The sequence below is a fragment of the Orbilia oligospora genome, assembly GCF_000225545.1.
Source record: "Orbilia oligospora ATCC 24927 unplaced genomic scaffold scaffold00173, whole genome shotgun sequence".
In the NCBI taxonomy this organism is placed as follows: domain Eukaryota; kingdom Fungi; phylum Ascomycota; class Orbiliomycetes; order Orbiliales; family Orbiliaceae; genus Orbilia; species Orbilia oligospora.
The window spans coordinates 833,761-856,312 of NW_011645730.1; the positions used below are offsets into that span (position 1 = coordinate 833,761).

The following is a 22,552-nucleotide window of genomic DNA, read 5'->3' on the forward strand; positions in this document are numbered from 1 at the left end:
GAAGGCTTCCCCGAACGTGTCTCTTATAATAGTCTAACGGGGAGATATATTTACTTATTTGCACGGACCTCCTGAAGCCACGGCACCCCTCAGGTTATTATTACACGCTAGCGAAGTATATTGTGACTAAGACAAAGCTAGAGTCCGGGTTAGTATCTGTATCTGGCCCAAAGAAGTTATTTTCCAACTACAACTAGTCTAAGTGTGTATATTAATCAAAAGATGTAAATCACATTTATACATTCCGCGGATCCGGCTTGGGTTTCAATTCTTGATGTCGACTAGCTTGCTTCCTGGTATATATGCTGGCATCTGATCCCGAGACAAATATCGACTAAGAACAAACTTCTCTTGCAAGGCCCGGACGGAGGTCATAGCGCATAGAAACGTTAAACTAGGTCTGTAGGTACTTAGAACCATCACGGCTTAGCGCAGCCGGGACTCTGAAGATGAGACAAAGGGTCTAGAACCCTCGATTGACTGTGATACCATATTGGTATACTAACGATTTCAAACCCCCACGTCTCTCATATTTCTTGGGCACTAAAAATTGATGCGATGCAACGATCTCACTAATTAGAAAGTCAGTTGAGTTTAACCTGAGATTCGACTGGTCCTAGCTATCCATATATCAGGCCATCAAAAGTTAAGATTGCCGTGCACCTAGATGGGCCCACAACGACGACATCACTACTCTCATCATATAGGCCTTCACCTAGTATAGTATAGTACCCACGGTCCGGAAGGGTTCTACATGGATCCGCGAGGCCAAATAACCGACTGACATGCATGAATGCGCCTGGCTAGAGGCACCCGACTTGATTATTATTTAAAAAAGAAAATTACTGTACTCAGGCACCCATTATTCATCTTCTAGGTCTTTAAAATCACGCACAACTGAATATGGCGGCTTCACAGGCCTACAGGGCATGCACAGAGATCACTCAATAGCTCACGGACGCCACTATGGGGTACGTGGCGAACCGGAAAACTTCCCATATGATCTCGAAATGCATGTATACAGGTTTCGCACGCGGTCCGATGTTTTATCTTAGCGTATGCAGTGCAAGACTTGCTGTTGCCTCTCGCTATCGGGGAAGACGGTGCATTCCCGGGTCCCTTCATACGTCCCAACGAGTATTCACGCTATCTGAAAGCAAAAATTGGGCCTAATGGCTCCTACCTGAAACCTGATCATGAACTTCGAATTCTCTTGAGTCCCAACCTCGCCGTAATTGCCTTATTCAGACTAGTTGACTGATCCTACTTGTAGCTGTCCTAAAAAACAAATTGAAGGGATGTCTCAGTACTGGTTAGTGTTTAGACCTACGGATAGCAGTCGACCTAAAATTTAGATCGTAGTGATTGAACCCGCCCTTCTGGATGGCCCTTAGTAGTGTCAAAAAGAAGAGCAGTAATTATGTACTTATACCTTCGTTTAATTGTACAGTTGCGAGTATAGCGGCCTCATTCTTCATCCAACAACGGAAAAAAAGTAATAAGCCAGGCAGAAAGACTTTGTTAGTTGCCTAGACAAATCGTTCCGAGTATATTTCTCCAATTCAACATTGCATTGAGCTCTCGGATAAACCCCCTTAAGCTTTGCCAGATTTTCCAACCCACGTGTTCCGAGATTCGACTCTCGAAAAAACCACTTATGTATAGAGTATGGTCTTTGACTATTCAGTTTGGTCCTCTGACGCCGTCTGGTTGATACTTGGCAAGCCAGTGTAGGACAAATTGAGTGGAAGTGACGTGTTACGTGTATACAATCAGCTTCAAACGTCTACGTAACCATCAGTAGGATTCCGATCATGATAACATTGGACACTGATTGATTTTAGACTGTTATGTCCACGTTGTATACCTATTTAGGCTTCGCCTGCATAATAGCTATGAGGCCAGGAGTGCGGTTCTAGCCTCGAGACTACATTCCTATTGGCAGCTGCCAGCCTGCAGCTGCGGAGCGGCAGAAAGATCTAGGGGGAAAGGATAAGTGACGGGTGCATACTGCAGCTGTAAGCAAAAAGAACGCAATCATAAGCTATAAAGCTAGACGCGGAAAGGGACGGTTTCCAGGTTTGTAAAACTATAGCTAAGCTAAGGTAACCAATTAATTGCGAAGTTTTAATTCAGTCTCGTAACCAGTTTTAATTTGCGTACGTACGGGATATCCGGGATCAAAGCGATCGGAATTACAACACCTGGTTAATCCCCAACACAGTGCTAGCAGAGATTCTTACCAGCAGGCCTAATTTAATTGAATTCTTGAGCTAGAAAACAGTAATAAAATCGTAAGCCTGATGTAAATGGTGGCCCCGTTGCATCAATTAGATTATTGGGGCACCGCAAAACGGCGACGGAAGTGAGAAAATCGAGCCGCCGAGGCACACTTCCATCTATTAGATCCACCCATGGCCATGATATGATACATGATACCTATTACATTGCATGGAACACTCTAGATATTCCATAGCTAGATGTTGTTGACTATACTATTCACAGCCTCAATTCCGATGCTCCTAATACGCCGATAGGCCAACCAGGGCGGAAATGGAATTGACCAGAACCCCTTGCATTGCCTTTCTCCCAACTCTACATATGTATACATCCGCTGTGGCAATTAACCCCTACAAATGAATGTAGATATCCGTCGTATGCGAGATAATTTGTGTTGCATGCTGATCCAGGAGCCCACATAGGCCGGATCCGCGAAGTGCGACTTAACTTGTGTAACAATGCAATGTACATATCTAAAGACGTGACGGCCTGGTCACCACGGCCACGTCAGGGCCACGGCCATGCCGTAGTTATATAATCCACATGTACTATTAATTGAGCTAACGAATTGGGAGCTCGGAACGAATCCTATGCCGTGGGTAGTCAGTTGGAACGTTATATGACCCGCGAGACTGCGGAGCACGGGTCAAACCAAAATAGTTACAGAGCTTGTCAAAGCCTTGGCCTGGCCAAGCAAGTAGCTACGTAGTATACGGTGTTATTAAAAGTAACATAAGATAATCCTAGCGTTCGGATTACAAAACGCGCATAAACCTGTAAAGCTCTCGGTTGCAGCCTTGTAGTTGCCGCCACTGTTAGCCATTGTACTGCTATTGGAACTACCACAGTTCGATTCTCAGCCTGTCCGGGTGGATAAAACTATATACATGTATACAGCCAGCATGCTCAAATTATGACACCCGGATCTAGACTACAGGTTAAAGGGAACTATGGAATGGTATATGAAACACCAACCATCCGGCATTCTCTCAAATTATATCTCCTTGCTTAATATGATGTTCGGCCGGGAAATTTAAGCTCAAATGATACGTGTGCCTGAATAATATAAAGCCAAGATATTTCTTATGTCTTCGGCCCGAGAGGGGTACTTGGGAATTCATAAAACTTGAAATCAAAAGGACTATTGGATTTCTCCGCGTTATATCCGCCTGTAGATCATATGTACTTATCTGGCCGTGGGGTTGTAACTATTAATATTGGCTGGATGCCGCGGAATTGGGTCTAGGCCAGTGGGGGAAAAAAATTATTCTGAGGTTCTACACGCTGGTTCTAATGGGTAGCGGAATTCGAAGCATACCAGACCGTGGCCGCATAGGCACCCAATGGCCGGGTGGGGACGTCCCCGCAAAAACTTGATTGTTCCTCGGCGTATACATAAACATCCAAAACTAAGACAAAATGAATAATATTAATGCAAAAACGCCACCACAATCTCAAGCTTCTTCGATAAGTACTGGTACTTAACCTCGTCCCCAGACGTCACAAATGGAGGCATCATACGGCAAGGGGTCGTCTATCATGCATAGATCATGACACAGGTGACGATCGATTCGTGTCCGTAAATTACTTTACCGACGCCGGATCGGTTGGAAATCATCCCTTCCTTTTTTCTTGCCCCTAAGTATTGCATATCACAAAGTCTAGTTGAAAGCCAGAATAGATGGCATGAAACCATCTGAGAGTTTGGAGGAGGCATTCACGGGTTCGTTTTGTACACACCTCCATGATACGCGTGGAAATTAGCTTTAACCCGGTCTCGCTTGCCCTTGATCTTAGCGTGGACATTCAGATATCCTATCAGCTGGACTTGTATACAGCTAGCAGCTGCACATTACCGGCCGGATACGGTCCCGGCCACTAAGAAGGAAAGACCCCCAGTTCCATCTGGCTTTAACTGACTAAACGGTGCAGGTATCTTTTTGTACCATATTCCCATCGAAATAAACCCTATCTTCAACATCAAAGCCGATATATAAACAATACAGGCCAATATGCCGTCAAAATGGAGAGGCCCTCGGGCCATTGCCTTCCAGAATATAAATATGCGACTGTTTTCCTAATGTTAATTGACCAAACTTGTTTCACCGCCATCGGCTACTCGAAGTTGCCTTGTCATTCCACCCAGCTGCACTGGCTCTGGACTCTCATATTTTTCGTAAACATCTCTCTCACATTCTTGTTAACACAAACGATTGCGGCTGACTCCAAAAAATACCCGTATTATCAAACTATCTTCACGGCATTATTACCATCACTTCAGGCCGGCTGGACTGTATGAATTATTCGCCCAAGCAGCAACGCTGTCCGCTAAGCCCTCTAAAACTACACTCGAGACTTCCTCATTGAACAATCGACAAGACACCAACCCTGAGAATATCTGGAACCAAGTATCTACACTAGATTTGTTCACCTATGATGGAAGGAGCGGCATCAAATAGCCCATCCAGTCTTCCGAGAGAGTATTACCTGGGGGGCCAGTCAAACCTAGAAAATAGTATTGACGAGCTCTCGAACATTATATACACCACACATGCGGAAACGACATTACACAATGAATCACAATCAGTACATGGCGACGAAGTTCTATTTCATTTCAACCCCATGAGCGAGAACACCAATACAGACATGGATATGAGCCCACTGGAACGGTTTGTAATGTCGGTCCAACGCTCAGAAAACCCAAATGTCTGCTATAGTCGTACCCAGGCATCCGAATGCCTTTCACAGAGTCACGGAGGGCTATCAGAATCGAAGGCAGTATCAGAACAAACATCGATAACTAAATCAACAATACAATCGGATACAAAAGCGTCTCGGCGAACCACTAGGACTATTTCAACGGCTGATACAAACTACGATTAAAGGCTGATGAGGTAATCATAAAATTCATCGAAAAAGACATCCCACTGATATGTCAATCCACTGATGATCCAAGAATTTTAGGGACTAGAAACATTTTTTATACCTATGAATGAGGCGATTATACCATTACAGGTTTTTTTTAGGGTGGTGGGCTCGAGCGGCAAATCCTAAGGTCTATGCGAATAGGTTTAGATTTACGACAGTTTTAAAATACGTGTTGCAAATAATAGACTGGACTAGATTCGTCTTGTGAGACTAGACAGAAAATTAATAATGAATAAATCAGATTGGTGGTTGATGTTTCTTAAAGCACATAGGCCCATGGGATTTATCTTTGCTTGTGATGCTAGTATTCTATGGTCCTCACTTTTAGGTCTAGGGAGAAACAACGGTCCTCAAACAAAACTCCGAAAGGCGGGAACCTATTAGGATGGAAAGAATTGTCTCGCAAACTAGACCTGGGAGCCTACCGTCGGGAAAAGGCTGTATAAACCAAATATATACCAAACGAAGCGTGTATTGAATGTATCGATGGGTGTCTGGTCTTTCCAAAGCTAGTTGTCGATGGCTCTTTAATTTAGAAAATCATGTCAATGTATTGCTACATCTGGTTGGTACTCTCGGTCTTTATCGTTGTATAGCGACGGGTGACTAAATAGATCGGGCTGCATGGGGAGGAGGTATTTCGCCGATAAATTGTTATTTTCGAGTGGGGAAAATCCTATCGACTGAGAACCAAATTCGTCGAAAATCAGTGGAGCTCTTCTGCTAAGCCTTGACAGATGCAACCGATAGCGACAAATAATACCTAAGGCCAGGCTTCGATGTTATGAAGGTCTCCTAATTTATAGAAAGGAGATGATACACTGACTGATGACTAAACGCCAGCCGAGATAGGGTTACAAGATCTTCGGGAAATTTTAAGATGTAAAAATAGTTGTCGGAGTAAGGGTACTCGAAGCCGATTTTGGGATCTGGGAGTACGTGGTTTGGGGAATAGCGTAGTGTAACCGTTTTGAACTTAAGGATGATCGAGGTATCTCTATTGTTGCTATCATAAGATAAGGTCCGTAGCGTTAATACGGTGTCGACGCGTGCCTCCTAAAAAAGTGACGATGGTTTTAATTTCAGCAGCCGAATCGTTGTACGAGAGACCGTGGTCCGCCCATCGTGCTATGCGGGCAAAGTTTCCCTCTATAGGTGTATATCAAAGAATCGTCCTTCAGGATATGGAGATCCGCAATATATTTTCTCAAGGTTTCGCAAGGGTCGTGATATCGTGTAGGGCGATTTTGCGATTTTGCTCCAGCGCGGGATCGTCGACGATGGGGGCAGTCGTTGAGTCTAGGGCCTTGAACTCCGAAGTACCCGATCGTATGCACGTCAAAATATAGGATATAGTATGCTTTCTCTTGCGGTATGCTCTCATAGTATGCATGCCGTTAGAAACCCGAAGTATAAGTATATACTAGTCCGACCAAATTCCTGCTCCGATTTGTTTATGTAAGGCTGAAGTGTTTTAAGTAACAAGGCTAGGTATACAATATTTTTCTCGCGAAAGAAACCATTCCTTGTGATGAGCAAAAGAGGGGCTCTTTCAAATGAAATTTGCGGGCTGGGCTGGGTGGACTCGTGAACGGGTACTGCAGTACTGGCCGGACCGTGTCACCCTAAACTAAAATACATTCTAATTGACCGGTGCGTCGCGATTGACGAGAACAACGGCTTCCCAACCAAAAATAAAAGTAAAAGAGTAGATTGGGCCTCATCAGCACGGTTAAATAGTTTATATTCTTTTCACCGTATTCTCAAGAATCAAAAGGATGCCTTGAAATAATCGGGTACAAAGAGAGGAGTTCATGCGAATGTTTATCCGCCCCAGCACGAGCACGAGCACGATTTGTATGGCCTTTCATTTGTTTAGATGTTTCTAAGACACTGAATCTCCTTGCCCCGCTGCAATGGAATATTTACTCCGAAAATTTCCATCTTCTCGGTGGAATAGGGCACGAGAAAATAGTTTTCCGAGATTCGCCATAGCAGTGATATTTCTTCATATTACTCGAACAAGATATCGATTCATCTTTAACCCTACAGGCCACCGCATTTTCCAAATAAACATCTATCGCACGTTCCCGTTTCAAGGTTGAATTAGGTGTCGTGTGAGGTTTGTGTTTGTCTACTATCCAGGAGCAGCTACTAGATGTGCAGCCCGTCGAGAAACCGGGAGCTGCATCATAGGAACGCAAGGTTTTCCATAACAAACATTAAGTAGTTGGAATCGATTCTATTATAATATTACAGTCTCTTCGTCGCCTGAAATTACTTAAGCTTAACTCCTATACAACCTAGATGGTAAATCCAGAACTAATAAGCATGTAGGGTTTCGCAGGACGTTTTCGATTATAGTAACTTTTGTGTTCGCATAAGTTGGGTCGATAGTGTATAACATAATATTTTAAACGATTATGGATAGCAACGAAAAAATCACTCATTTGTATGATGATTTGGTCAATTAGTAGAGTTTTAGTTATTTCATCTAGAAACAAAAGCATCATATGCGGCAGCGAAGGTGTGATACCGGAAATCGAAGCTCGTTCTACCATCGGTCATTGAAATTGGTTCTGGTACCCCTTGCGAACACGACAGCCGCACCGTATGCATACCAACACAGCATATACGCATGCATGACTATAGCTATATTGGCCGGCAATTAAATTCCTTGCAGCGGCCCAGCGACCTGTAGCAGAATAACCCCGATTTGCTGAGTTCGTAAGGCATCTGCCCGACAAATATAAAATAGAAATCCGGGTTCAATTGCCAGAGCTATGCTAGCCTATACTAGTAAGCTCTAACAACGCACTTGTTAGAATTAGGCATACAGATTTAGCATAGGTATATATAAATGAAGTTAAAATTTTTTAGAAGAGCTCTATGCAATTGTTTGCATTCCTATTTGTTAAACGGAGTCTTTAAATTTGTGACTCTATAGATCGAATCTTAGAACAACAAGAAGTAAGTAATAGGAAGAAAAAGATAATGGTTTTAAGGAAGCATCAATTTTGTAGTTAAATCCAAAGAAAGTTAAAGCCCCTTTGTGAGGCCTGGGAATGAGACTAAGTTATACGGCCTATATATGCACTTAGATATATAACCCCCCCTCCCCCAATGAACCAGGTACGATAACCGAAAGGCAAAGCATCAATTGATAGACTATTGAGCCACACGAAGTTGGCTTTTGTCCAAGGGCGGTGTTTGAATTGGTTGTATTTAACTCGTCATTGGAGTTCCAACCCGTACCCCTTTAATCTTTGCTTCTGTACTAGTTGGCTGGCTATCATCTCTCACTCCCGACTGACTGGTAGCTTGCTGGCCCCTGAGCTTCCCCTTTCCCACTTCTATAGTCTCTTTTTTCTTAGGTGTTTTGTTTTCAGCCGGAAGCTTGGGCGAGTCTTGACCATCCGGCTCTGTTTCCTCATCAGAACCCCGGAAATTGTCTACCGAGCTCGAAGCCGAAAGAGTTGGGATTTTATTTTCTTTTATATCATCAGAAGTAAAATTGCAAGACCCCAAAATCAAACGGGCCGTAGGTTCCTGCTTCCACAGTAGTCGAAAAGTTAGCCACCACGATGCCCTGGGATGGGAAATCGAAACCCAGCGGAATTTAATCAAGAAACTTTTACTTACTGATCTTCCCGTCTGCATATTGCAATATTGTTCTATGACTGATCGGATCTGGATAATATTTGGATAAAATATCCGGCACGTTGTAACCACTTGAGAAGATTGTAATTTTAGGGGCGGTGATGGTTGTATACTAGTATACTAGGGATTGAGATTGGAAGAACAAAAGTCAGAAGGAGCTAGAGGGAGTGGGTGCGTCCTATTTAAAGAGGGTGTGGAAAGCAGCAATATATGTAGTAGCAATCGTCCAATCCGCTTCAATAATTCGATCTGAGCTAGAAATGAGGGGTTGCATAGTTCAAGCAAGGACGACTTCTCATCTCACATGCAGTCTCGGTTCTATCCCATGATACGACCGCTCTGAATCCGACAGGATCGACGAGAGACGTTTCGATTCGTCCGTTAATACTGGGGTTTACATTTGCGGGATAAAACCATTCGCCTCGACGGTTCCAGACTCTGCATAATCGAGAAGACTATTGCATTTTTCCTAGAAAAATTACAAATTGACGAGTTGATCTCTGACTCTTCCCGTGTGTGATACAGCTTGCATACTTGAATATCTTGATATTGTATATCATGGGTGTTGCGTGGTCGACAAGTTGACATTGGCCTAAGTTTGGCCGTCTTTACATATACAGCCATGGCGCCACAGAAGCTTTCTCACAAAAAAAGAAACTGGGAATCGGTCGAGTGACCCACTTGACCCACTTTTACGATAGGACAGTGCCACATATTGCAGACACGATGACAAGTTCGGGCCATGGCCATGGCTTTCGATTCTAGTCTGTCCCGCGCGTCTGAGCTCTGCCATCGCGAGCATGCTTTCGGCGGATCCGCAGTGTCAAATTTTGTGCTTGAATTAGGAATGAGGTGATCATGATCTCGAATTGAGAAAACTTGGATACTGACCTAGAGATTAAAACCATTCGTTTGGCCCTGAGATTCTAGACCGGGTTTTTGAAGTAGGATTTCTGCAAGATGCATTCGAAACTTGGTTGGTTCAAGGGAAGGTGGCCGGGCCACATGTGTATGCACACAGTGCACATGAGTTTCCGGGCCACGGGGATAACAGGGCACACGTACTCCTGGGCCGTGGGATAAACAGGGTACCGGAAACTTGGAGCATGGAGCTAATCGAAGAAAGGACAAGCGTCAAACCCAGCTACTAGCTCCGATAAGGCAAGCTTGCAAGGGTAGGTCCAACACCAAAATAAGTATCACATTTACAATTCTCAATGTGACCTACAAGCGAAGGAAACCGCACGTACGTATTTTCATGATACGGCTTCTTAGAAATCACGAGGGTTGCTTAAGTCTTGCTTGATCTGATTTTGTGTCTAGCGATTTATCTAAACTACTGATAACCCGGCGTGTTATTGTGAAACTTCGGATCCCAAACTTCGAAAATCTCAGGCTTTCCTGGCATGCAGAGTATGGCATGACATTTCGATCTAAGTTCTATTCAAGGGCTGAATAGAAGCGGCCTAGGTGCGAAAGCGAAAGGCTAGATTAGATCGGTACAGAAAACGAGGCGAACGCAGAGCAGATTAACTAGCCTATGGAGCACTTCCAGGTGGCCAATGAACAGCACGCAACTTTCACCAAGTGAATGCGATAGCAATCCTCTACTTTGCTTACAAGCTCCGGTTTATGGCCGAAGTATCATATAGCTATAGCGAGGGATAAGCGCCACATCGCCAAGGCTTTCAACTTGGTAGAAGCAAAGGAAAAGTCCTTAGGTACTACATTTGTTCACCTTATGCATATCTGGTCCGGATCCTGCTGATATGGCTTTGACGCTGGCGGGGCTATATATAGGTAAGTATCTTTCGATCAACATTAACCCAGCAAATAAACCTTTGACCATGGGCCTATAACGTCCACTCGTAAGAGAGTTATATTCCTGGCAGCTTCAAACATGCACCTCGATTATGACCAGATATATGGTCAGGTCTCACGACAAGTCCTAAATTGCATTGGCAACAGGAAAAAAGCAACAGCAACAACACATCGAGCTTAGGTGAGAATACATGCGAAAGGCTGATAAACATGTTCTCAAAGAAGACGTCCTAGAGTTTTACGAAAGCAATTAAATATCATTAAACCAACTCATCTTCCTTATAACGACCCGAAAACAAAACACCGTAGATACCATACATACGCCATTAAAATGGACGGAAGTTGATCAATCTAAGAAATAACTCGAGTACCTCCGGCTCCGCTCGCCCCCCCTTCCTTGACTTCACTAGCCTCAGCATCGATGACCTGGGTATTGAGCCTAAGTCTTTTCGTATACATATCCAAGTACACTGCTTCCTGAACAAGGCGGAAGGGGCGCCCTCTGGCACTTGCTTTGAGATAACAGAGTTGTGGACAGGCAACTATGAAGGGAAGCATTGGTTTACTTCCCCAGCACCTTTGAAAGAGTGCGGAGGCCTTCAGAAGATTCCATTTCCCAAATGGCTCGCCAGCAGAACGGCCCCAATCTTCTAGCACTAGGTTTTCCGACCTAGTGCTGGGCGCGATTTCTTGAAAAATTGCGAACAGCTTTTCCTTATTGGCTTTGTCGAGTTGTCTGTCGGATTGGGGTTGAAAGGATTTGAAATCTGATCCCGGGTACATACGGCCATACTCCTTGACTATCTTGTCTAATCTGTGCTTCCTAAAACTAAGGAGTTCCTCGTATATCTCATTTGATAATTCGCGTGCATTCTTACTCCGCGACGGATCTCTCGCTGTCATCATATAATACTCCAGCTCCTCACTAAAAGAGTCGGATATGTCGTGGTCGGTGAAGATGTCCGGAAACTTCGCTTTGAAGTTTTGCTCATAGGCCTCTGTAATCCCGAGGATGGTACCTTTAATGTAATCCAAGACGTGGACACTCTCTAAGGTCTGAACCTCGTGCTGGAACCTAGAGTATGTCACTCCCTTTCTCAAGTAAAGGGGTTCGGCGCGGTTTTTGAGAATTAGATCCACCTCATTCTGAATCTTTTCCCAACGTTCAGTTTCCAAAGTCAAGCCCTGCTTCGGGGCATCGAGTAAAAGACAAGCAAGTTCCGCAAGTCGAATTGACAACGGATGATCAATACCAAGATAATAGGAAACCTTTTTGTGCATCAAAGTGCATATTCCGACGTTTGAATCTGATAACATCTTCGGGATTTCTGCTCGAAGAATAGCCTTTATTGTTGCATCTTCGTCCATTTCATTATCCTTCAGATAACACCCAACTGTATCTTGCTCCGTAGATTCTTTAAACAAATCCTTCCGAACTGAGGTAGATTTGGGTGGGAGCCTTGAACTGAACGGCTCGACTACCCTTTGATCCCAGATCACTAATACACTGTCTCCATCATAATCTCCCCCGGATAGACGGGAAGCAAGGCTATACTCTCCCACTATGGGAAACACAATACAGTCCACAAGATCCCCATAGGCCTCAAGGACTTCAGGGTTCATTACTGCAATCGCAGACTGGATATCCGAAGCAATATAAGCCGGCGAACGGCCGACCAAAACTTTGCCAGATAAGAACTTAAGAAGCTTATCATTGAAGACGAACCCGTCTGATGAAAATTGAAGGAAAACCTCGCCTTCTCTGAGAACCTTTTTGAAGTCTGGGGCACATTTGACCGACGTAGATTCTGAGATGGTGAATTTTAGGTCATTCCAGGAATCGAGTCGGTTCTTATTGCACCCGGAAATCAAATTTTTGAGTACGAGACACTCAGAAACGGCAAATCCAGCATCGACCATTTGAATGATTCGCTCCTCGGCGGAGGCGGGCATTGAGCCGGCATACTTGAAGCATCCATCTTTGTCTCTCCGTTTTTTTAAGGCGCCGCTTTGATAAAAGTTTTTTACGAAGGATGGGTCACCAGCCCGTTCCAGGAGTTCCCAGATCCCATCCTTCTCAATCTCCTCTTTAGCAAGATTTCCAAGGGTCTCTTTAGAGACTCCTCCGTTATGGAGGATCGTAAGGAATTGGGATGTGATTTTCCCTCGCTTCAAAGGTCTCGCATAATCCACGACTTCGATATTTAGGTCTTGTCGAGTTTCGAACTTGATTTGTGTCTTTCGGTATGTAATTCGGAGCGATTCCGAGTCACTGTTCTCTACATCTAACAAGATTAAGCCCTTCCTACCCCCATGCCGAATTTGGAAGTATGACGGAACATAATCGAGTCCCATTTTCTCAGCGATAGCCTTAAGAACAGCAAAGGTAGCTGTACCACATCCATCGGTCATGGGAAATTTAATCGTAGAAACTAAATCCTTTTCTTCTTTAATTTGTACATTTTCGAGCGGAACAAGAACTGTTCTCGAAAACCCTTTGGGTTCACAAATGTTAGTATCTTTCCCTCCTAGTCAAACCTCCTCCGTATTAGGACTTACCGAGTTTAATCCTAGCATTGTACTTTGCCGTGGACATCTCCTGGTTCTGAGATGGGGAAATCATCCATTTGATGGGCTGGGAAACAGCTTGAGTTGGAATATCGTCGCCGGAGACCGCAAACATTATGACGGAGGATGATTCCATGTCTGCTTCCTTATCTGCCTTCGATATATCTGATGCATGTATCGCCTCCCAATGCCGCCCTAGAATATCCATTCCCCGCATGATGGCATCGCAGAGAGGAGCCTCGAGCGTAAGGCGCCCAAGCGAGCCTTGAAAGTGACGTGGGCGACTCAACTTTAGAAAACGTGAACCAAACTCTCGATTGAATCGGTGGGAATATACCTCCCTCGTCAAGGGCTTTAGCTTAACTCCGACGTAATACCCTGATCCTTGTTTCTTTTTGACTTCTAACACCCCTGCCTGTTGGGTATAGTCATCGAATTCCGCAGAAAAGTTGGTATTACTGAAGAATGGGCCCATCGGTTGCGACAATACACTTTCGCCTGTCTCTTTAAGGAACTCCCTCTTCATCCGACCGATCACCTCCCCCAAAGTACAGTTGGCTGTCTCATTCCCGAGAACAGCTGCAACCGCTCTGTTAACGGCACCCCGGCTTTTCGACTCCTGGAAAGTCCTTTCTACCTCGTATCTAGCCTGAGAGGTGACAGTATAGCTCGAGAAATCAATCTCGGTGCTTTTGCAATCCCAGCTGAGGTGAGACACCCGAGACGATGAGGCATCTCCCCCCTTTATCTCCGCAGTAGCGGGGTCGTTTTCTTTATTTTGACTGCTACGAGAGATGAGCGTTTCTCCTTCCGCATCCTCATGTTCAGGATCCATGAAGCTTTCGAGTTGGGCTTCCTGCGAAGTCTCAATGAGGGCTATATGACAGGAACAGCATCCGTTAGCCGCGTAGAACTTAGAACAAAAATCAAAGGGGGGGAATACCTGGACGTTGTGACTCAATTTGTTCTGCAAATCCACATAATAAGTCTTCGAATTCCGGCGAATCATCCAGACCGAACTCGGACTCCTGGGAGGTGTAGCTCTGCTCGAACTGGGGGAGAAGAGAAAAGCCTTCATCATTCCTTGGAACAGTGTCTATGAATGATTGCTCCTCGAGGATTCGCTCTGGACCCCAAGCCTGACTGGAGTCTAGCAGAAGGGGTATATCTAGAGTTAGACGAGTGAAGTCCATGCTAATGAAACTGCTTTGTCTCAAATGATCTCAACTACCTCTGTTAGCGTAACAGCAAAACCAACCGCGAAGGAAAGATTGAGCTGATCATGAGGATGTAGAGCCTATAGCCAAAATTATGCAGTAGGAGTGGTGGGGAAGGAAAGAGGAAAGAGGAACAGTGTCTGCACAAGAAGTCAGAACACCCAATTTCTCTATTATCATGATTGGCGGAGTCGATCATGCAAGTAATCGAGGGTAGTCCTAGCAGTACATGGAAACCGCCAAAATTAAGTGAACCTATAAAGAAAAAACAACATTCAAATAAGGCTGGGCGCGTAGTCATCTAAGTCCGATTCGAAGAACACGGTGCGACCAAAGAGACGTCCGAGTCGACATCGCCACGACGCGCGACCCAGAATTGGAGCAATGCCAAAACGGGGCAATGATGGGTAGCCCATCGATAAAATTGGGATTCAGAATGACAAGGTTACAAAAGAAATGGTGTAAAGTGTACCCCAAAAAGGGTGATGGACTCCTTTTTGACGTTTGCATTTGTTGCTACTGAAGTATGTCGTATGCAATGACCGGACAGTAAGAGAACGGAGGTCAGCTCACTTGTTGGTTGTAGATGACAGATCACGTGCGCTTGCCCACCGAAAAAATTGGTACTGCAACACAAAAGTCTGGTTGCGAGATTGGGTTCGATTGGGTCTGTATGTGGATGCTAATAACTACTACTGATGAACTGGCACCCGTCTTGCCTCCACGAGAGGCAGATTGTATAGCGTACTTATACCCATTACTGCGGCGATATACAGGCATCATAAAAGCACAGCTTAGCAGGTCTCCAGGCTCTTTATGCAGAGTTTGTCAGTCGCATGCAGCGCAGCCTCTCATTGCATTGTCCTACCGTAGACGCCCAATAATATAACATAATATCCAAACCAAGACATGATCATGCATGATATGAGGCTACCAACTTTGAATCGTGGTCCTCCCTGCAAGCTTAGTAAGGCAGTGAAAAAAAACGGTTGGCATATTGCAAAATTTAGCGAGCAATTGATGCTATTAATATATTGTAAGAATATGCCTACCCCGTCCACTTCATAGCAATTAATGCTAGTCTACGATAATACAATCCTATGGCTAGAATTTGTAAAAAAAAAGTATTTATGGTTATATCGATATTGAATACGAGACTATCGATACTTCATCGCGCGCTTTTTGAAAAATGCGGTTCTATAGCTAGCTAAATGCTGACGCCAAAATTGAATCTTCAACGTATTAAACTATGTACAATCGATCTATGAATCGAATTTGAGACTCCAAAGCCCAGCGGGCGTCAGTACCGGTATACCACTGAACTGCCAGGCCATAAATGCTCATATAATCAGAGGTGTCATTTTGCTAGCTGCCCATAATCGAATTTCAACTGGCAGGGGCGTAATTTAAATTTAGTTCTTCTTGCAATGTTCTTCGAACTCGCTCCAGTTTCCGGACTGCTTGGCCCCTAAGAGTCAGAAATATTAGTACTTTGCTTACGTGTGAGTAATAATGTATAGAGTAAACTTACAAACACAGAGCACCTTGCACTCTCCCTTCAAAACTTCGCTGGGATTGCGAGGGACAGTCTTATCACAGTCAATGTCCGCTCGCTTGACTGGTGTGGAGGGAATAGCTACGGCCTGAGCGGTAGCGAGGAGAGCGGCGGCGGCGAAAACGAATGAGAACTTCATTTTGATTTTATGGAATTTTGTATTATTGCTCCTTGAGTAATGAACGTTGAGGGCTTTTGGAGTTTATGATAGAACTTAAAGAGCGAAGTAAAGAATGAAGATATATAGCGTAGGTGTGGAAAGATGATTGAAATGCCGGATGATGGTTGATAGAGGAGAGAAGCATTTAGCACAGAGAATGCATCTCTTTTATACTTTTCAGGAGCATATAAAATCCCCTTAGATATCAGTATATTTCACGATGCGGAGAGCTCAAGCTCGGGAGGAGGTGTCTATTGCAATTGAAACAGAATTCTAGAATGGCATTGTTGGATTTTGTAAACCTTCCAGATTAAGGTCTAGTCGATGTCTCAAAAGCTTCTCTGCCAGCCCCAAAACGAAGGAAAAACGTCTGAAGCTAGCACCTTGTCTCAACTTCCATGGATTCACTGTCTAGTTTTTATCGCTACCGTTTCTATTGAATGAACCACCTACTTTTTAAACTCCCCGCTGTCGTATTCCTTACCCGCAAATTTTTTCCCCCATCCTAGTATACCGAACTTACCGAGCATTGGAACTCCGCCAGTATTCGGCACCTACCGAGTTGCGCGTGGAGCCCCACAAATTGATACCACTGATCCAAAGGGCCAATTTACCTGCTATTTCCAGGAACATTCGGTCTCAATCATCTAGATCTACCCGTTGCCCACTAGTAGTCCGGCCGGCGTCTTAGTCTGAGAGTGACGAGAAAGAATAGAATATGACAGAACCAGCACCATAATCTACATTCGTAAACATAACTTTAGACAGAAGTTGTAAACATGAAACTACACAGGAGTCCTAATAATTAGGAATAATAATGAAATCAATAGCTGAAGAAACACTATGAGCCATGAAGATCTCAGGATCTGGTGTCAATATCATACTACTCTCAACCACTGTTGATATCTGCGTTCAAAGCTGGTGGAACACAGGGTATCCCGTCCGCTCTGCCTTACTCAAGCCCCTAAGCGGTCGCTCAGTAGTATAGTGGGTGACCATATGCGAATCGCGACTAACGCAGGTTTCTCTTTTTTTTTTTTTTTGCGTCGTTCTGTTTAGGTATACTGGTTGTGTGTGGGCAGGGTATGCAAATTTTACCCTTGTACCGGTTAACTAGCCTAAATAACACAAACCTCTTGTCCTTCTGTGTTAAGCTTCTGGAAGCTGGCTTAGCGCCAAGTCTGCTAGTAAAACTGTCAATGTTCAGTTACCAGTTTCGAACGAGACTAACTCGTCCTAGGTATCCCGAAGTTTCGAAACTACAACTTCAACGCAACTATAATCCCGCTTGGGTAGCTAAGTGTTCTGGGTTCGCGCAAAATTTGATACCTCTTGCTTTCCGAAGGGTTGCTCCCTATGGTACGCAAAGCTTAGGTATTAGATGGGTATCCTCCTGATTGGTGACTTCAAGTATCCTTATATTAACCGATAGAGCTAAATTCCTTCGAACAGAAAAATGTTTTTCTATTATAGAAAGAAGAGCCCCTCCATAAAATGGCCAGCGCGCTGAACCGTTTTGCGAAATCTCCCGTTTGATAAATTAAATGTCTAGATTAAGCGCTAGGTATACAGACAAATACGTGATTCATCGAAGGTAGATTAAACGAGCCAATGATCCTGAATACCTATAAAATGTAGTGTAACCACCTCGATACCCTGGTTATATTTTTATCCTCTCCATTAAAACGTGGCTATATAATAGAATCAAGCCAGCTGCATTTTTGATACGACGAAATATCCTCAATAAGTTTGGGCTGGTGCGCCAGTACTGCAGTAGACCCGGGATTGCAGACCTACAAACAGAGCGCGCGGGGAGCCAGCCGGCTAGCCAGCCCCAACTCTAGTTAGGAGCACAATGGTACCGGTAGCTTCAGATGCGATTCGTCCCGGCCGGGGCACACATGAATGCATTTAATGGAGTAATAAGCTCTTAAATTCGTGAACGGCGGTGGATATCGGGAGTATACGCGCACCTCAGCTAGTCAGGCTTTTGAAAAGCTGCTTGGGGTGCGGCCGGATTAGAAACCTCCGACCTTGTAATGTTGGCAATATTCATGCATGCACCCCCGATCACGGGAGAGCATATGCATACCCTAGCTCTAACTAAACTTCCACACTGTAACTCAATAGCGCGGTGGCCAGGCCCCCTGTACCAGGAAAATTTGACGATATATCGATATCAAAAGGCTTTTACAGATAAAGCTTCCTTGTGAGCTCACAGTCAAAATATTAACTTATTAAGATACGTTGCTGGCCCTGATGCAGGGCGAACATTCATAAGGCCGATGCGACTCCGCGGATCCAACCTCCGTCTTAATTACAGAGACCGAACTTACCTCAGCCGTAGAAAACAATTTCATAGACCAACCTACACTCACCCTCCATGGCCAGCTTTACTCCAAGTAGTGGCGATAACACCGGTATGTGTGCGCTAGAAATGGATCTAAGTCTGGCCTAAAGTTGACCGCATCCCAACCAATGAATCCCTTTTATGTTAGGCGTGACTCCAGTCGAATTACATTACCCCCATCGAAAAATACAATGGTTTATCTGATTCGCTGAGTTTCTCTAAATGTCAAACATCGCAGCAAACAAGGACTGCCGAAATAAAAATAGCGGTATGCAAACGATGTATATGGAAGTACCCTAACATCGAATCTTGACTCCTCCTTAAGCATTCAATTAGATTTCTTGAACCCAAGCGCTTTCAGTGAGTTTGACTATCAATAATTCTTCCTCCTCTATACCCGAGCAGAGAACATGCTCCAAAGCATTTCCGAATTCCTCTAAAAACAATTAAGGATTTCGATCGGCAGTTGCAGTTCTTCAAACGTGAAATGATAAACAACACATATTGAGACTTGTAGACATCGAGGACCTAAGCTTCGAACAATAGATCGTTCGAGGTTACGCTTGTGTTAATCTTGCACTACTCGTAAGTTCTTCATAATTCTAGATTCATAGACAAATCTTTTGAAGGTTTAGCCTATCCTCGTTTCACCTATCAATTATCTCCTCTCGATTTGTATGTGTGTAACCCAGAAATACCAGATATCCCAGGAGAAATCCAACACCTTCCTGTGTTGTCTGAGGCAGAACACGTACTCAACCGGCTAGGGCCTAAGCTGTATACGATGACATTGACATCTAGACTGTGGATTTCACATAAACAAGAAATTGGCGGTTTGTCTCGGGTTATTACGGCTAGGACTTAGCGCAGCGTCAACATTCGTCCATACAAAGTCTCGAACTTCATGAAGCACAAACCCCGCACCTTGGTTCATTGAAGCCCCGGGCCCGGCCCCTTAGCAATCTGTCAGCACCTATTCACATATCTAGACAAACCGCGTGTCCTGCTATTTGGTACTTTGATCTCAGATCTGAGAAATGACGACAAATTAGACGGTGGCTCAGAAACAGCCAGCTGAGTCATATGTTCCAAACCTTTATAGAAGTGGAGACTATGTTCAAGGGTATCAGCGAGAGGGTATCCTCCCCCGGATATTAAGTAAATGCATATGCATGTGAAACACACACGATGATAATATGAACTGGCTTGGTTTTTGTGAAGGATTACCCCAAGTCTAGGGTATCCTGAGTCTGTCTGGATACCCCGGTGCGAAAATCATTCGGAATTTGAGATTTTTGTCACCCCTCTCGTGTATTTTATAACTATCCGCTGATATGCCTCAGCGCCCGGCTGACTTAAGGAATAATCTATGTATAAAGACATGGCACATAGCTTTGAGATTTCGAACAGCTCACAGCAAACGAATGAATGTCTCAAAACCCATCCTCCTAATCTCAAAAGCGAGCATGGTGTGCCGGAAATTACAGCTTGCGCATTGTAGGGATGTCCCAATAGCTAATCCGACCCAGGAAATTCTTGCTTTGTCAACATGGCCATATGACTATACATCTACCGGGATATTAATAGCCGAACTTAACAAAGGCTGTCCTGCACAAGGCCTTCTTCGTGCATGAATAACTGATCCTTGAGGCGATTATATTTTCCCTGCTATTGTAGGCGTCCCCTACACCTTCCGAGTCCACGGAGGTGCTCCCAACTTACCGGCCGGGGAACCATGTATCTACAGCAGCATTTCGCGGCCAGTGTTCGTAGATTCATGCAAAGGCCCGACTCAAGAACGAATTTACACCAAGAGCGTCAATTACCATGTCCTTCCCGAATTTCTTCTCTTTTCGAGGTTCTGTTATTCACCCAGATTTTTTTTTTTTGTGTGGCAAAAGGACACACGGTCCCAACTACCCCTGTCAGTTCTATTGTACGATATGCCCTCACATTAGGAGAAAAACACGGGAAAAAACCCTGAAAATTCTTCCTTTCTTCTTTTCTTCCTTATTTTTGTTTTCATTTGCTTTTTTCCAAAGGAAAAGGGGCGGAGGCTCGACATCCGATGCAGCGGCGGCGCCTGACTGTTGAATTCTGAGTGTTGGGTCCCAACAACACGATACATCGAATCGGGCCATGTGTGGGCATATATGTCCATATAGATATTTGATACTCCCTGTACTTAATTATAGATTTTCCATGGTACTTTAACGGTACCGACGATAATATAGCCAGAAAGAACCTGGCCAGGGTTCGAATTCGAGACCCTGCATCCGTTGATCGAGATGGAAATCACAGACCCATAATCTGTCTTATATGTCTCTTTCACGATAAGGCGGATTTAATACAAGACTGGTCTAGACAGCTATGTTAACATGTTGCGTACTAACGCTCAATAGATTTAAAGTACTTGCTTGAGGCCCCCATATCAGATCCCCACTCGGCGCCCGGGTTCCAGCCGATGGCAGGTGACACTTGGCAATGACGTTGACAGCATAGACCCACTGGTAGTTCTGGCCGCAACGTTAACCATCAAATAATCATACTCTACGGAATCAATTAGTCCACAGATCCTAATAACATATGAATATCGATGCTTCAGTGCATTTCATTGCAACTCCTTAAGCTTAAGTAACACGTGAATCACATCTTTTCTTCTGCTGCCCTAGCTTCGAACTGCCCACATCTGCCCAATGCAGCAGGGCCAGGTTCCTAAGCTACAAGTATGTTCCTACTTCCGAAAGATCGTTCTAACTAACCTAGCTATTTAAACACTATTACGCTATGAGGCTAATGAGCTGAATGAAAGTTTATTATATTCTTTGCGGAATCAATCTGGACTCTTGCGACCGAAATAGAATATCCTGTTATTCCGCAGTAAATCAAGTTTGAAGATATTGTTACATGTCCAAATCAAGAAAAGCATGTCTCGTAAACCAAACTAGCGCAAAAAGTAAACCAATGAACGACTGAGATTGCGCGATACAGTAGTATAGAATTACATGAAAGGTTCGAATATAGCGGCGCCATAATTTAAAATGCTTCCATGCTTCCGCCGCACCAGCACCCTTAAATAAGATGGCAGTTAGATTTCAAGAGGATTTGCAGAGACATCAAAATCTTAGGCCTTGTAGAGAGTGGTATGACCATACCCAACTCCGAGTTGCTGATTGATCGTGAATCGATACTTCAGAGCTGGTGAAAAAAATAAAGCTATCGCGATAGTTAGCCTTCATGCTATAGTCATATACTAAGCCTTCATTTATGTCATTCGAGATTAAGCGTAGATTACTTACTGGGCCTCGACTTCTCAGCGCTAATGACGCCTGGGGCAACCACAAGCAGCTTTTCCTTCAACCCATTCTCTCTTGATTTCGGAAGCGGTTTCAAATTCCTCCGAGCCAGAGTCAGAGCCCCTGAATGGGGTCTCTGATTCAGCCGTAGGTTCTTTATAGATCCCTTGCAATGGCGGTGGCAAGATGAAATCCGCTGAACCATTCGTTGGTGGGCTACCATTCTTGATCTAATTTCAATTCGGTGTCAATGAGATCGACTCGTATTAAGGTAAGAAATACCCGTAACCTTAGGGTGAACACATACTTGTTGATCAGGCATTGTTTTGGAATTGAACGAGATATTTGGAGTATTATAAGTATAATATTAGACGTTTGAGTACCCAGTTTGGTTGCTCACTCGAGTTTTGATTGTGTGATGAGAAAGAAGAGAACTCAAAATGCGTGAGATGGGGGGGATAGGGAGTATTTATAAAAGGGCTGAACCAGTGAAACTTTTCTAAAAGCCAACCTTCCCGACCGCAAGCTCAGCCCATTCGAGAGTATCTACCTATTACGTTGCAAAGGGCCGCTAGCTCATTCAGCTGTGACAATTGAGGTGATAAGGGTCCATTGGTGCAGATACGGGGACCAGGGTCTGGTGCTAGGTTGCCGTTGGAGCCATCTCGCGATATTGATTTCTCCTCATATGATCATCCTCCTCCTCCTCGCCCCATG

General features: G+C 44.3%; 4 protein-coding genes across 4 annotated transcripts; 1 reads left to right on the top strand and 3 right to left on the bottom strand.

Annotated features, from left to right (window-relative positions):
- Positions 1-4,716: 4,716 nt before the first annotated feature.
- Positions 4,717-5,163, top strand: AOL_s00173g243 (uncharacterized protein; the record flags this gene model as incomplete). Its single annotated transcript, XM_011127985.1, has 1 exon — positions 4,717-5,163. One exon carries the CDS (start codon positions 4,717-4,719, stop codon positions 5,161-5,163), a length of 447 nt encoding a protein of 148 aa, XP_011126287.1.
- Positions 5,164-11,040: 5,877 nt separating this feature from the next.
- AOL_s00173g244 (uncharacterized protein) lies at positions 11,041-14,450 on the bottom strand (the record flags this gene model as incomplete). The annotated part of the gene is made up of 3 exons (XM_011127986.1): positions 11,041-13,184; positions 13,249-14,133; positions 14,201-14,450. 3 exons carry the CDS (start codon positions 14,448-14,450, stop codon positions 11,041-11,043), a joined length of 3,279 nt encoding a protein of 1,092 aa, XP_011126288.1.
- A 1,436-nt stretch (positions 14,451-15,886) lies between these two features.
- On the bottom strand, positions 15,887-16,168 carry AOL_s00173g245 (uncharacterized protein; the record flags this gene model as incomplete). The annotated part of the gene is made up of 2 exons (XM_011127987.1): positions 15,887-15,942; positions 16,006-16,168. The coding sequence occupies 2 exons, from the start codon at positions 16,166-16,168 to the stop codon at positions 15,887-15,889; spliced, it is 219 nt and encodes a 72-aa protein (XP_011126289.1).
- A 5,495-nt stretch (positions 16,169-21,663) lies between these two features.
- Positions 21,664-22,058, bottom strand: AOL_s00173g246 (uncharacterized protein; the record flags this gene model as incomplete). Its single annotated transcript, XM_011127988.1, has 2 exons — positions 21,664-21,737; positions 21,839-22,058. The coding sequence occupies 2 exons, from the start codon at positions 22,056-22,058 to the stop codon at positions 21,664-21,666; spliced, it is 294 nt and encodes a 97-aa protein (XP_011126290.1).
- Between the last annotated feature and the right edge of the window lie 494 nt (positions 22,059-22,552).